The sequence below is a fragment of the Pelobates fuscus genome, chromosome 5 (assembly GCF_036172605.1).
Source record: "Pelobates fuscus isolate aPelFus1 chromosome 5, aPelFus1.pri, whole genome shotgun sequence".
In the NCBI taxonomy this organism is placed as follows: Eukaryota; Metazoa; Chordata; class Amphibia; order Anura; family Pelobatidae; genus Pelobates; species Pelobates fuscus.
In genome coordinates this window covers 108035651-108049010 of record NC_086321.1, presented here as the reverse complement: position 1 = coordinate 108049010, position 13360 = coordinate 108035651, and the positions used below count along the sequence as shown (strand labels likewise).

At 37.3% G+C, this 13360-nt stretch overlaps 1 protein-coding gene across 1 annotated transcript in view; it reads right to left on the bottom strand.

Moving 5' to 3' along the window:
* Positions 1-3868, bottom strand: part of SNX24 (sorting nexin 24) — a 112088-nt gene extending 108220 nt beyond the window's left edge. The window contains exon 1 of the mRNA XM_063456942.1: positions 3665-3868. Coding sequence (XP_063313012.1) covers positions 3665-3724 — 60 coding nt within the window. The 5' untranslated portion in view covers positions 3725-3868. The remainder of the gene's footprint in view (positions 1-3664) is intronic.
* Positions 3869-13360: the final 9492 nt, after the last annotated feature.

The following is a 13360-nucleotide window of genomic DNA, read 5'->3' as shown; positions in this document are numbered from 1 at the left end:
TACAAATTGTTCCTTTTATTAGTTTTTTTCTAAGAAATGTGTAACGTGGTGGGGGCACAACTTTTGCTTTTATTGAGCATACTGATACCTCATCTTTACCACCCAGTGATACTTTCCTACATATGCCAAGTGGCTGCTATGTCTGTGTTACTCTTCCTTCAAGCTTTATATTAATAAATGATTTCAGTAAGCCATCTATTATTTAAATAAAAAAACAAAACAAAACAAAACAAAACAAAACAAAAAAAAAATATATATATATATATATATATATATATATTTTTTTTTTTGTTTTGTTTTGTTTTATTTTTTTATTTAAATAATAGATGGCTTACTGAAATCATTTATTAATATAAAGCTTGAAGGAAGAGTAACACAGACATAGCAGCCACTTGGCATATGTAGGAAAGTATATATATAGGAAACATGGGGGGATGGTTGCACTCACCTAAACATGCTTAAATGGGGTGCTGCTGGGGGCCATATTATACAATAAACAATACACAAGATCCAGCGCACTCTCCTATCTACTAAACAGCAACTTCAGTGTTGACAGATTTTATTAGTTTGTAAAAGTTTTTTTTAAAAACACCTAATCTAGGCAAAAAAAAAGGGGATTTAGTTACATTATATGATCATACATTGCATAAGCCTGCCACATATATGCCGTATATATATATATATATATATATATATATATATATATATATATATATATATATATATATATATATATATACATACACAAATAGGGTGTCAAAAGTAAGCCATATTTCTCCTTTAAAATTGTCTGTATGTATGGGTGCACTTAAAAAGAAAGGTTGAAATTGGTTAGATAGAACACTTGGCAAAAATGCCAAAAAGGGCTTGGTCATAAACCCGTCACGTCTCAAAAAAGTCTTGGTTCTTAAGGGGTTCAAGCATCTGAACCCAGAGAAAAGATCATTATTTATTTTAGTTTGAAAGAGGTGCTGTAATTGCATAGTTTTTGTAATTATGAAATGACTGAGTCATACAAATGATGAGGATATACAAATCTATGAGTGGGGAAACTCTACTGCTTCATCCAATTAAAATTTGGTTGCGAGGGGGCCACCAACACAGCACAGGTTTTTGGTGGATGTAATAATTGAGAACGTAGGAAATCTATAATGAATATGCACCATGGTTTAGACTTCCTAAAAATCTAAAGTATACAGCATATTTTAAGAATGTTGACGTGAACATGACAGTAACATTACACGCAAAGCTACATATTATGCTGCCTGGACTGTCCATATGTGTCTGAAAGAGTATGATCATTGCATAGGATGCAGTGAAAGGAGCTACTCTTTTCCTTAGTTCTGTTGCTCAGAAGTTTGGCAATCTGAGTATATTGCGGCAGCTATAACCCCACTGCTATAATGTATAACATTGTGAGCAGTGAAACCAGAACAGGGAGGGGAATGACCAATATGAACGACAATTCTGGCATGTGGCAGAATAAATATCCAAAATGGATTGATGTTAGAGTGGTACATATGTGTAGGTTCCGGACACTCAATCATGCAAACCAGCAGGCCAAAAGGACAGCTGATGCACTCTTGAATAGATATAGATACAAAAATTCTCAGCAATAAGCTTACACAGTGTATGAAATCTCATGAAATGCCCTCTTCCGGGAAACTGATCTGCCTCCATTCTGACAAAAGTACGAGTTGCTAACATTCACTTAAAAGCAAGAGGGGACATCCTCCATCAATCTTGGCAGCCACAACCCTGTTCATAGAGGGAGCACCAGGGCCAAAAAAGGGAAGCAAATATCTTGTGACTTATACTTACAAAGCTGAAAAGGAGTCTCGTTTTGCCTCAGTTAGAAGACTAAACTGCTATCTTGCAGTTCTTTCAGGTCTCTCAGACCACCATATGTGTATTTAAAGGGTCACTCTAAAAACACCAAAATTAGTGTAGTGGTTTGGGTACAGAGACTCTGTTCACGCAGCATGATAAATGTAACCTTTTCTGTTTATGGGTAACAGCAATGATCGGATTTGTCACTGAGGATGCCTCTAGTGGTTCGCAGAAATCACTAGAAGAACGTCTCCTTGATCTTTTAAGGCTGTCAACAAATCTAAAGCTGTCCACAGAGACGCATTAGGATAATGCTTCTGTATGAGTTGAATCTGATTAACTAGTAAAGGAACTGTCGTGCATGCCCCTTAGGCCTGCAGTGCTTCTCTATGAGGAAGCACTGGTCTGGACCGATTATCTCATAACGGGAAAAGCAGTGAATATGGCGAGTTCAGGACACCACAAGATGATCTTTAGCATGCTGTGGCTACTATACACAATAGTGCTAAAAGATCAAGGTCCTCCGCCGCCCCCATTCCCTTTGAGTTTGCATGGCAATGGTGCTAAAACGTACCTTTTCTCACTCGCAGTACCAGTCTTGCCCTACCTCGATGGCAAAGATTATCAATCTTGAACTCAGCGAATCCAATACGGAGGCTACTGCGCGTGCGCAGCAAAAAACTGCATTGCATCAATCAGTATCTTCTCATAGAAAGGCATATCTATGGTAAACGTTCAGCGTCTCCATGTAGCACTGAAATAGGAAGCACCTCTAGTGGTCTCTAGAGATGTAGCAGATTTGAAGATTTTTGGCCTTAAATTTGACAATTCTCACTTCAGTAAATAACCCTATAAGTGTGATACAATGTGAAACATTAACTTATTTATTAAAAAGCAAAGCATGTGCTAGAACGCCAACCCGATGCACTTTGTGTTGTTCTAGGCATTATAAATAGCATGTGCAAGATAAATAGGAGGTCTCATGGGGGTCATCCTTAGACCCCCACTTTGCACTCTTGGGCTGGACTTGCGGTTAACTTATGACAGACGAAACAACCAGGCACAGAAGACCAAGAAGAACTAAGGAAAGAAGTTCAAATACCTAATTTCCCCCCTTCTTCCACAGGACTTCATTAAAAAATAGAGGGCAGATGGAGAATTCATAATTTCCAGAATCCATCACAGTGAAAAATGAATGCCAATAAGACAGCATCAGTGTGTAACAAACCCATTTAAAACTAAATAGTTGGATAGCAACAGTTATAACACACCGAGAATCTATCATATTCACCAGGTGACGCAATAATTGCTTCTTGAGCAAAGTTCTAGAAGTAAAGCGATTTCCATGGAAACCAACAGAAAGTTCCTGCTGACTCCCTTACTTGCCCTATTTATATACCTCCAGGTGTAGGTGTATTCAACACGTGACTGACCAAACGTTGCTGGCCATCCAATCCCATGGTCTTGTCCCACCACAGCAATATATTTCAATGTTTCAAAAACCCAACATGCGTACAGCTACAGGCTGCCTGGTTTTGAATTACACAATTCTGCTTCATATAAAGAAAAAAAGCCAAAATAAAAGTAATAATGTCAAGTACAATTTTCAGAGACAGACAAGGAAAAAAGAATTCCTCATTCAATTAAATACATTTTTTTTTTTTTTTAAATGACCTTACTGAGCAAAGATAAAATTTAGTACAGTAACTGACCCCTCTCTAAATTGAGAGAATATTTAATGCAATAAATCCATGTTAGTTCAGGGACCCCTGTATCTGAGTATGGGGGGAGCATGCTATCTGTGTCCATGTCAGTCTGTATGGTTCTCCCCTACCGTGTATCCCCTCTCCAGGTCGCTCTCCTCGTAGCGAAATGACGGTATGTACACGTCCATCTCGGTGGTCTCCCCCCGCCAAGGCAAGGGTCAGGACGGGGGGGAGCGGCCGGTGGAATGTCTATCAGTGACGTCACAGCTCCTAAAGGCATCCAATGATACAGCACCGGGGAAACGCTGGGAGAAGTGCAGAGCCCGAGCAGGCTGCTGTCACGTGATGCGTCATGTGACCCGCAGTGCTAGGAAGGGTGGGGAGGAGAGGCTCTCTAGGCTGGAGCCATCAGAACCATTAGCACCCACACACACACATTACAGGACTGGAGCAAAAGGGGGGGCCGGGCACAAGCTATTATAGTAATGGCCGCCCTGTTATATATCACCGGTATTGACAGAAATAGGGGATTATAGGGTTTGGTTTAACTCTGTATTAGTGAGGAGTGAGTGTTCACTGGCAGAATAAGGCAAGTATGGGACAGAGCAGCATAGACATCAAACAAGGCAGGACCAATCAGAACTTTCCCAGTGGGGTACCCAATAAAACATGTGCTTGCTGAAGGTTGGGAACCAAATAGTTGATTTACTTCCATTTACTATCTTCAAATCAAATGGCTAAGGAAAAGGATACATGTCCTTTATTATTGTGGAAAAAATACACATAGCTTCTATGTGTTGTATTGCAATGAGTATAAATATGGATCTCATTATAGTTTGTCTTTGAACTAATGAAAGTTTTTTGTTTTGTTTTTAATAAGTTCACATAGGAAGGATGTGCTTTGAACTGATTTGCAAGACTTTAGAGTGCGGTGTACTATCAAAGAAATTGCAATTTACAGATTTTGGGAACCCAGGCTTCTGAAATTTTTTGTCTAGTCTATGAGTAAGTGTACCTTCAGAACAATACAATAACGACATATTTGCCTTGTATTTCCCTATGCTAGGGGAACGGCTTATTGTTTAATATTGCGTTTTGTATATGCCACAATTTGGTACAGCTAACTCTGCAAAAAAACAAACAACTAAACCAGGAATTCGTGTGAAGTGAAAAAGGTATTACAGTTTTGGACCAAAATAAGCAGGAAAAAGAACAAAACTGGATTTATATATTCCCTTGTCACGACCCTTCCTAGTTTATTTAAATCTGAATTTTGTAATTTGTCTTAGAGATCACTGTTAAGATAATAAACCTACACATGCTTGCTGGGGGGATATAAGTATTGTAAATACCTAGATTATGATATTAATATGTAGTTGGTCCCCCCTCCCCTTTGCAGCTCTAACAGCTTCCACTCTCTTAGATGTGTTGACAGCCTTTTGGAGTGTTTGTGGGAATTTTTGCTCATTCATCCAGTGAAGTTTGTGAAGTCAGACACTCATTTTGGATGAGAATGCATGGGTCACAATCAAAGTTCAAGTTCATCCCAAAGTTGTTTGATGGGGATGAGGTCAGGACTCTGTGTGGGCCAGTCAAGTTCTTCCAGAGGCACAGCCATGCTTCCCACAAAGTTGATAGCCTAGCATTCTCCAACATGTCTTGTTATGCATTACGATTTCTCTTCACTGGAAGTAAGGGGCCTAGCCCACCCCCTGAAAAACAGCCCTATACCATAATCCCTCCTCCACCAAACTTTACAGTTGGCACAATGCAGGCAGAGAATGTTCTCATGGCATACGCCAGACTCGCCCATCAGACTGCCAAACAGAGAAGCATTAGTCACTACACAGTGCTCCAGAGTCCAGTTGCGGCTTGCTTTACACCACTCGATCTGGCGCTTGGCTTTGTACTTGGTGACTCAAAGCTTGCATGCAGCTGCTCAGCCACGGAAACCCATTCCATGAAGCTCCCATTGCACAGTTTTTGTGCAAATATTAATGCATGGGGAAGATTCAGTTGTGGAATCAGCAGAGCATTTACGCACCATGCACCTCAGCACACTGACACCGCTCTATGACTATAGGTAGTCTTCCACTTTGTGGCCGAGTTGCTACTGTTTCTAAACACTTCACCTTTTCAATAATACTACTTACCGTTGACTGTGGAATATTTAGCAGGCATGTCATTTATGTAACTATATTGGGAGCTCCTGGCAGAATATTCCTTGAAGAAAGGTTGTTGCTTGCCACCTAAAAGGCACAAGAGGCCACAGAGTTTAGAGCTTGTAAGCAGAGAAGGCTCTACACAATGTGAGTTAATTTTCACTCACCGTATTGTGTGTTTAAAAAAATCCACCAACATACTACACCATAATTTTTTTTTTGTCTTTTGTATTTATTCACTTGTATCCATAATTGTTACAATTTTCAGGTCAAGTCCCTATATTCACTTTTGAAGCGCGGGTGTATCACCTAAATATAAGGTGCATATTTGATATACATACTATGGTTTGGTGGGTTATTTGGAGTACCCACAGAGGTAATTTTTTTTTTTTTTTTTTTAGCCTCTGCAATAAAACAATATCACCACAATAAGAAAAAAGTACCACAAATTTTCACACTTAAGTTTCTATTTTTTTTCAGGCATGTAATTTCACTAAAGATTTATTGAAAATATGGCACCCTATTAACCCCTTAACACCGCAGCCAAATGTACAAGTTGTGAACGAAACAAAACGTAAACAAAACCTGGCATTTGCGCTATATGTCTGTCCAACCGTAATTCACCTCTTTCATATTAAATGCACCCCCCTTATTATATATCATTTTATTCAGGGGAAACAGGGCTTTAATTTAATATCAAATATTTAGCTATGAAACATAATTTAATATGAAAAAAATGGGAGAAAATAAGATTTATTTTTATTTTTTTCGTTCTACATGACATTTTAACTGTCAATGTCATAATACTGTTTGCTTTTACTGCAATAAAATAGCAAAGTCTTACGTGTAAAACAGTACCCCCTATGTACAGGTTTTATGGTGTTTTGGGAAGTTACAGGGTCAAATGTAGCGTGTTACATTTGAAATTGAAATTCGCCAGATTGGTTATGTTGCCTTTGAGACTGTATAGTAGCCCAGGAAATAAATTTACACCCATAATGGCATGCCATTTGCAATAGTAGACGACCCAAGGTATTGCAAATAAGGGATGTCCAGTCTTTTTCAGTAGCCATTTGGTCACAAACACTGGCCAAAGTTAGCGTTAGTATTTGTTTGTGTGTGAAAAATGCAAAAAACGCCAATTTTGGCCAGTGTTTGTGACTAAGTGGCTACTAAAAAAGACTGGACATACCCCATTTGCAATACCTTTGGTTGTCTACTATTGCAAATGGTATGCCATCATAGGGGTAATTTTCATTCTTGGGCTACCATAGGGTCATAAAGGCAACGTAAGCAATCTGACGAATTTTAATGTGAAAAAAATTAAACACAAGCCTTATATTTGACGCTGTAATTTTTGAAAACACCATAAAACCTGTACATGAGGGGTACTGTTGTACTCGGGAGACTTCGCTGAACACAAATATTTGTGTTTCAAAACAGTAAAAAGTATTGCAGCAATAATATCGTCCGTGTAAGTGCTGTTTGTGCGTGAAAAATGCAAAAAACGATACTGGCGATATCATGGTTGTAATACATTTTACTGTTTTGAAACACTAATATTTGTGTTCAGCGAAGTCTCCCGAGTAAAACAGTACCCCCCATGTACAGGTTTTATGGTGTCTTGGAAAGTTATAGGGTTAAATATAGTGCTAGCAAATTCAATTCCCTATACTTTCGGCATGGATGGTCAGGCAGGTCCCGCTAATTGTAATTAATTAGGATACCTAATTATGTAAAATTATTACATAAATATATGTGTAGAATTAATATATGTATATATATACATATGTGTATATATACGTATATATATATATATTTTTTTTTTTAAAATATTTTTATTTATATATAGGTATATATATAGTGATATATACGTATATATTTATGTATATAGATATATATATTATTTCGTTCTACGTGTATTTTGATATAAATATATATATATTAATATCACAATACAGTTAGAACGAAATAAAACACATCTATATATTTTTTAATATTTTATTTTTAATTATTTTTTTTAATTTATTTTTTTACGTATTTACATATTTTTTTTTATATTATTTAACAATAATTATATATATATATTTAATCAGTATCAGTCTGTGTAATTTGATATTAATATATATATATAATTATATACATATTAATATTAAAATACACCTAGACGGTGTATGTGTGTGTATGTATATGTGTATATATATACTTAGATCATATATATATAATATATATATATACTTAGATCATATATATATAATATATAAATATATATATATATATATATATATAATATATATATATATGATCTAAGTATATATTTTTTTTTTTTACACTTGTTTAACTTATTTAAATTTTATTTCCAGCCAGCAGGGGGACCAACTGTCATTACAGTTGGTCCCCCTGCTGGCAATACAGAAGCCAGCTATCCCGGCCATGTGATTGTGAGGTCCTCGCAAGGACCTCACTCTCACATGACCGGGAGGGACCGGAGGAGGAAGAAGTGCCGCGGGGGGGCTCCCTGGGAGTCCCCCCAACCGCGACCGCCGGCGACCGGGTAAGTTACTAAAAACCGGAGGGCGTACTATTACGCCCTGCGGCGTTTAGAGCCGCTTTTAAAAGGACGTAATAGTACGCCCTCCGGTCATAAGGGGTTAAAGTACCACGCTTGAATTCACCGAGCACTTCAAAACAACCCATTTCTTTCCACAAATGTTTGTAAATGCAGACTGCATGGCTAAGAGCTTGATTTTTATACACCAGTGGAAAGGAATCTGATTGGAACACCTGAATTCAATCATTAAGAGGTGTGTTCCAATACTTTTGTGTATGTGTGTACATTTTTAAAGATTATCTAAACTTGTCACAACTCCAATGTTTATATATTTATATGGCTGCTCAATATTGACCCTTTAAAACCGGAGGGCGTACTATTACACCCTATTCTAAGCGGCTCTAAACGCCGCAGGGCGTAATAGTACGCCCTCACGGTTTTTGTTACTTACCCGGTCGCCGGCGATCACGGTTAGGGAGACTCACCTGGGATCCCAGGGAGTCCCCCGCGGCGGATCCTGCCTCCTCCGGCCCCCCTCCCCCCGGCCATGTGAGAGTGAGGTCCTTGTGATAGATATATATATCCAAAATTTGTCAAATATGACCAGCACTCACGGTTTTGAAGAGCAAAATAAAAAGTGTCAACTTTATTCAAACATGGTTAAAAAAATTGGCAGCTCGACATTTCAGTCCAGTTCTGTCCCAGGTGTAAGCTAATTATTTTATGATTATATCCCCTATATATTTTGGTTGTTTGTCCATTTGGCGTTTGTTCCTGATGAAAGTCCTAGAACTGGACTGAAATGTCGAGCTGCCAATTTTTTTTAACCATGTTTGAATAAAGTTTACACTTTTTATTTTGCTCTTCAAAACCGTGAGTGCTGGTCATATTTGACAAATTTTGGATATCTAATTCTGCCCTGGACTACGAGCACCCGGAGTTTATTAATACAGCTAGTGTGCAAGGACCTTGGATTGCTATATATATTTATATACATGTATATAATTATATATATTATCAAATTACACGTAGACTGATACTGATTAACTATATATAATTATTGTCATATATATTTATATATAATATAAAAAAAAGTAAATACGTTAAATAAAATTAAATAAATAATTAAATATATAGATGTTATTTCGTTCTAACTGTATTGTGATATTAATATATATATTTATATCAAAATACAGGTAGAACGAAATAATATATCTATATACATAAATATATACGTATATATCACTATACAGGGAGTGCAGAATTATTAGGCAAATGAGTATTTTGACCACATCATCCTCTTTATGCATGTTGTCTTACTCCAAGCTGTATAGGCTCGAAAGCCTACTACCAATTAAGCATATTAGGTGATGTGCATCTCTGTAATGAGAAGGGGTGTGGTCTAATGACATCAACACCCTATATCAGGTGTGCATAATTATTAGGCAACTTCCTTTCCTTTGGCAAAATGGGTCAAAAGAAGGACTTGACAGGCTCAGAAAAGACAAAAATAGTGAGATATCTTGCAGAGGGATGCAGCACTCTTAAAATTGCAAAGCTTCTGAAGCGTGATCATCGAACAATCAAGCGTTTCATTCAAAATAGTCAACAGGGTCGCAAGAAGAGTGTGGAAAAACCAAGGCGCAAAATAACTGCCCATGAACTGAGAAAAGTCAAGCGTGCAGCTGCCAAGATGCCACTTGCCACCAGTTTGGCCATATTTCAGAGCTGCAACATCACTGGAGTGCCCAAAAGCACAAGGTGTGCAATACTCAGAGACATGGCCAAGGTAAGAAAGGCTGAAAGACGACCACCACTGAACAAGACACACAAGCTGAAACGTCAAGACTGGGCCAAGAAATATCTCAAGACTGATTTTTCTAAGGTTTTATGGACTTATGAAATGAGAGTGAGTCTTGATGGGCCAGATGGATGGGCCCGTGGCTGGATTGGTAAAGGGCAGAGAGCTCCAGTCCGACTCAGACGCCAGCAAGGTGGAGGTAGAGTACTGGTTTGGGCTGGTATCATCAAAGATGAGCTTGTGGGGCCTTTTCGGGTTGAGGATGGAGTCAAGCTCAACTCCCAGTCCTACTGCCAGTTTCTGGAAGACACCTTCTTCAAGCAGTGGTACAGGAAGAAGTCTGCATCCTTCAAGAAAAACATGATTTTCATGCAGGACAATGCTCCATCACACGCGTCCAAGTACTCCACAGCGTGGCTGGCAAGAAAGGGTATAAAAGAAGAAAATCTAATGACATGGCCTCCTTGTTCACCTGATCTGAACCCCATTGAGAACCTGTGGTCCATCATCAAATGTGAGATTTACAAGGAGGGAAAACAGTACACCTCTCTGAACAGTGTCTGGGAGGCTGTGGTTGCTGCTGCACGCAATGTTGATGGTGAACAGATCAAAACACTGACAGAATCCATGGATGGCAGGCTTTTGAGTGTCCTTGCAAAGAAAGGTGGCTATATTGGTCACTGATTTGTTTTTGTTTTGTTTTTGAATGTCAGAAATGTATATTTGTGAATGTTGAGATGTTATATTGGTTTCACTGGTAAAAAATACATAATTGAAATGGGTATATATTTGTTTTTTGTTAAGTTGCCTAATAATTATGCACAGTAATAGTCACCTGCACACACAGATATCCCCCTAAAATAGCTAAAACTAAAAACAAACTAAAAACTACTTCCAAAAATATTCAGCTTTGATATTAATGAGTTTTTTGGGTTCATTGAGAACATGGTTGTTGTTCAATAATAAAATTAATCCTCAAAAATACAACTTGCCTAATAATTCTGCACTCCCTGTATATACCTATATATAAATAAATATTTTAAAAAATTATATATATATATATATGTGTGTGTGTGTGTGTGTGTGTGTGTATATATATATATATATATATATATATATATATATATATGTATTAATTCTACATATATATTTATGTAATATTTTTACATAATTAGGTATTTTAAATAATTACAATTAGCGGGACCTGCCTGACAACCCATGCAGCAAGTATAGGGAAATTTTATTTGCTAGCACTATATTTAACCCTTTAACTTTCCAAGACACCATAACACCTGTACATGGGGGGTACTGTTTTACTCGGGAGACTTCGCTGAACACAAATATTAGTGTTTCAAAACAGTAAAATGTATTACAACGATGATATCGTCAGTAAAAGTGACTTTTTTTTGCATTTTTCACACACAAACAGCACTTACACGGACGATATTATTGCTGTGATACTTTTTACTGTTTTGAAACACAAATATTTGTGTTCAGCTAAGTCTCCCGAGTACAACAGTACCCCTCATGTACAGGTTTTATGGTGTTTCCAAAAGTTACAGCATCAAATATAAGGCTTGTTTCATTTTTTTCACATTAAAATTCGCCAGATTGTTTACGTTGCCTTTGAGACCCTATGGTAGCCCAAGAATGAAAATTACCCCAATGATGACATACCATTTGCAATAGTAGACAACCCAAGGTATTGCAAATTGGGTATGTCCAGTCTTTTTTAATAGCCACTTAGTCACAAACACTGGCCAAAATTGGCATTTTTTGCATTTTTCACACACAAACAAATATTAACGCTAACTTTGGCCAGTGTTTGTGACCAAATGGCTACTAAAAAAGACTGGACATACCCCATTTACAATACATTGGGTTGTCTACTATTGCAAATGGTATGCCATTATGGGTGTAAATTTCATTCCTGGGCTACTATACAGTCTCAAAGGCAACGTTACCAATCTGGCAAATTTCAATTTCAAATGTAACTTCCCAAAACACCATAAAACCTGTACATAGGGGGTACTGTTTTACATGTGAGACTTTGCTGAATACAAATATGTGTATTTTATTGCAGTAAAAGCAAACAGTATTATGACATTGACAGTTAAAATGTCATGTAGAACTAAAAAAAAATAACATTTCTTATTTTCTCCCATTTTTTTCATATTAAATAGTTTCATAGCTAAATATTTGATATTAAATGAAAGCCCTGTTTCCCCTGAATAAAATGATATATAATAAGTGTGGGTGCATTTAATATGAAAGAGGTGAATTACGGTTGGACAGACATGTAGCGCAAATGCCAGGTTTTGTTTACGTTTTGTTTTGTTCACAACGTGTACATTTGGCTCAGTCCTTAAGGGGTTAAAGTTGCTCTAAATTCTGTTAAACCATTTATACCACAAGTGATTAGGACATTTTTTTATTTTTAAAAATGATTTATAAGTAGTCGATCTAAGTTTCTAGGGAGCTAGTGCAGAGTTTATTATTTTTAATTTTACAACATGTCACTTGATAGCAGTCCATCTTTATTTATAGTCTTACTATACTGAATGCTGATCTGGCAACAGAATAATATAAATCAGAATCTTTCCTGATTTGTTTAAACGGCTCAGCAAAAACAAAGTTTCTTGTTGATATTTTAAAGCTGTATGGTCATCTGAAAACCTTTTCACAATAAAATCAGTTCAATTTCATGTAAAAAATATTTTGATCTACCCAAGATGTGTGGGGTTTAGCTGGAATAGTTACTGGAGGGTATGTCATTTCTTCAAGGTGGATGTAGCCATTTTAGAAATGCATCACAGTAGCACCCTCTGTTGCGGTCACAAAAAATCAAATGGCATGTGCTGACAAAAGCCAATCAAATGCTGTGATTTTCAGAGTAGTCCCATGCTTTCTGTTGTGAAAGAAATGGTTCTTTGCACAACCTTCGTTGGAATATAATTACATACAGAGGGCTTAAAATTACATGCCCTGTGCTACTAGCTAGGCCTTAAATGGTGCTCGCCACTACAAGCATTGACGGCTCATGGTACCCCAACCATTGGCGAGTGATAATGTAACTCTGGTGAGGTGAAATTCATCCTTGGAGGGTATACTATGGCTTGCAGTGGCAAGTAACTTAAAGCACTGCACATTTTAAACTGTACATGCACATGCAATATATGTCGTTCTGGGCTGCCTAATTTCAAATCTGTGCAAATTCTGTACACAGATATTAATTGTCTGAGAGCGCTCAGCTGATGTTCTTGGCCAGTGTATGAACGCAAGGACCAGCATTGTTTTGCACAAGCTGGGG